We start from the raw sequence: 2,569 nt of genomic DNA, 5'->3' as shown, positions 1-2,569 counted from the left end.
AATCTAGACCAAACAATTCCAAAAAGGAGCAACCGTCTGGGACGGGGGGAACCTTTTGGCAAAAGGGTTCAACTTTTTCGTCCCCCGAAATATTGTTATCAACCGTCCCCCATTCACTCGCCACGATACGCGCGTGTGGGCTCTCCCTCCTCCGTGTCTCTATCTCTCTCTCTCTCTCTCTCTGTTTCGTCGTCCTCCCCCACTCCTCCCCTATCGAAATCGAAAATTCTATAAAATGGGGGGGAGAGTCGAGGGACACGCACATCCAACTTCCATTGATGTCCACACCCGTTCTCCGGATATTTGTTAGCTCGAGCTTCGCTGTGGTTTCGTTCTGGGTTTGTCCCAAGATAGCAAAATACCGTCACGTCCTGTCCTGTCCTGTCCTGTCCTGTCGTTTCGTGTCTCCTCTCCCTCCTCCTCCTCCTCTCTCCCCCCATCAGAATCCGCGAGTGTTTTTCGGCCACACACAGGTTCGTCGATCGTTCTCGGGGAAAGAAAGAAAGAAAGAAAGAAAAGAAAGAAACCGGGTCGCTATGGGTCTGTTCCTTTCCAGGAACCTCGTGAACTTCCTCCTCTCCTTCTCGGCCAAGAAGATGCCCGTCAAAATCTTCCCCGTCCAGATTGAGGACGTGGTCTCCCTGGTCTCCCGCACGGGCAGGCATTTGCAGCGCTACGACAAAGGCTGTCGCCAAGTCGTCGGGTGCGTTGTTTCTCTTCCTCCTTCCCTCCTCTGTACGCAAAATCTCCCTGCAGTTTCCTGGAGTTTGTGGTTGCGTGTGAAGTTTTGATCTTTAGCGGCGATTTCATCAGCCGAGGGAAAATGGAAATCTGGGTATTTGCCCAATTTGTTTTGTAATGGGTTTTTTCTTTTCCAATTATTTTTTTTTGGTCTCTTGTGTGCCTCCGTAACTTGTTGCTGATGTTTTCGGGATGAAGCTCGAATTTTTGACGCGTTTCTTCTACCGTTGACTCCTGCAGATGCATACCCTACAGATACAAGAAGACCGACCAATCATCTGGCGGTGGGGGTGAAGAATTGGAGTTTCTTGTCGTTAGCTCACAGAAGGGCAAGGGAATGATGTTTCCCAAGGTACTATAAAAAAAGTCTCGAAATTTACCACTGTTAAAATGACGGCCTTACCCATTTCTTAGTAGTTGTGTGATCGAATCTTTGTAAGGGAATTGAACGTTTTCGCGTTGCAATGTGACTACAGGGAGGATGGGAAATGGATGAGACTATAGAGCAGGCCGCTTTGCGCGAAACAACAGAAGAAGCCGGGGTTACGGGCACTCTCGAGGTTCGTCTTCGTAATTTTATATACAGATAGCGATGGAATTCGGTTTGATTTTGCTTTCTGAGTGCTGATTCGCGGTTTGAAAATTGCAGTGTAAATTGGGTAAATGGCAATATAAGAGCAAAAGCAATGGCAGCTGTCATGATGGCCATATGTTCCCTCTACTCGTTAAGAAGCAACTCGATTCTTGGCCGGAGGAGCATATCAGGCAAAGACGATGGGTACGTATTTGCACGGTGGTGCAGTCTGTTTGAATTGTTTTTTGGTCTGGATGTGAATTAAATTGGCAATGATTGCAGGTGTCGGCCGACGAAGCGAAAGAAATGTGTCAACAGCTGTGGATGAAGGAAGCTCTTGAATTATTGGTTCAAAGACTGTGGCAACAACAAAATGGGTATGCAGCTGAAAGACAACGTGCATAGAACGTGTCTCGTGGCCTTCAAAGTGCTTTGAAGATTAGAAATAGCAAAACTGTAGATGAGAAGGTTTTGCTCAAGAGCCATGAAGGCAAGGTCTATGATCATCAGATATGAGGAACGTGAATTAGGGTGGATGGTGTCCCCCTTTTTTTTCATTTTAATTATTCCTTGATTCTTTTAGCATGTTCAACTTCTAGTGGTAGGTTCAGAGCAGCGAAACCAATGAAATTGGTGGGAGATCCCATGAAATGTGGATCCTTTTTAGGGAGAATCTTTTGTACATGTATAGAACTTGCCCCATTCTTTAATTCATTATATCATTTAATCTCCTGATTCGTTATTCCATTTGCACATTCTGTTGTCTTTCTTGGAGATTCTGTGATTCCATCCACGTTGCTTGCTGGTTGACTTGAAACAAATGATTCATATTAACATGATTGAACGCGAGGAAAAGCCAAGAGATCGACCGAGAGCGCAACAACTTCTGTATGTACATGCCGGTGATCTTTCTGAAAAGTCATCGGTTTGAGACTAGTTGCTAATTGCTTTGGACTCCTGATAGTGGGATTTGAAGCTGAAAGAAAAATGACGGTGAACTCCGCTGACTTTCCTCTGTAAATGTAGATTTGACAAAGGAGCAAGTATGAGATGATTGACATTCCTTACACGGATTTATTTGTGGTGAGCAATCAGCATTTGATATCTCAAGGTTTGATTTTTTATGAGCGCTTGTGATTCATGTGGCGTTCACATTCAGCTACTTCGATTAGAGCCTAAGAGCTGTCTATTAAGTCAAATTCGGAAGATGGGTTATAAATATGGAAGAAGCAGAGTATTTGACTTTTATTAACA

General features: G+C 44.8%; 1 protein-coding gene across 1 annotated transcript; it reads left to right on the top strand.

Annotated features, from left to right (window-relative positions):
* Nucleotides 1-251: 251 nt before the first annotated feature.
* Nucleotides 252-2,047, top strand: LOC115690259 (nudix hydrolase 18, mitochondrial-like). Its single transcript, XM_030616552.2, has 5 exons — nucleotides 252-703; nucleotides 982-1,093; nucleotides 1,218-1,301; nucleotides 1,391-1,519; nucleotides 1,598-2,047. Exons 1-5 carry the CDS (start codon nucleotides 279-281, stop codon nucleotides 1,718-1,720), a joined length of 873 nt encoding a protein of 290 aa, XP_030472412.2. The 5' UTR covers nucleotides 252-278; the 3' UTR covers nucleotides 1,721-2,047.
* The last annotated feature ends 522 nt before the right edge of the window (nucleotides 2,048-2,569 follow it).

Source organism: Syzygium oleosum, unplaced genomic scaffold (genome assembly GCF_021117445.2).
Source record: "Syzygium oleosum isolate NSW1041296 unplaced genomic scaffold, Sole_v2.1 Sole_v2.09, whole genome shotgun sequence".
Lineage (NCBI taxonomy): Eukaryota > Viridiplantae > Streptophyta > Magnoliopsida > Myrtales > Myrtaceae > Syzygium > Syzygium oleosum.
The sequence above is the reverse complement of the archived record's forward strand: the minus strand, read 5'-3'. Positions and strand labels throughout refer to the sequence as shown.

Bases quoted from the DNA above. Each gene is read 5' to 3' on its own strand.
- LOC115690259 (XM_030616552.2), top strand. From the start codon at position 279: ATGTCCACACCCGTTCTCCGGATATTTGTTAGCTCGAGCTTCGCTGTG. The intron at 704-981 runs GTGCGTTGTTTC...TGACTCCTGCAG, and splicing joins GGCTGTCGCCAAGTCGTCGG to ATGCATACCCTACAGATACA. The intron at 1,302-1,390 runs GTTCGTCTTCGT...TGAAAATTGCAG, and splicing joins GGGTTACGGGCACTCTCGAG to TGTAAATTGGGTAAATGGCA.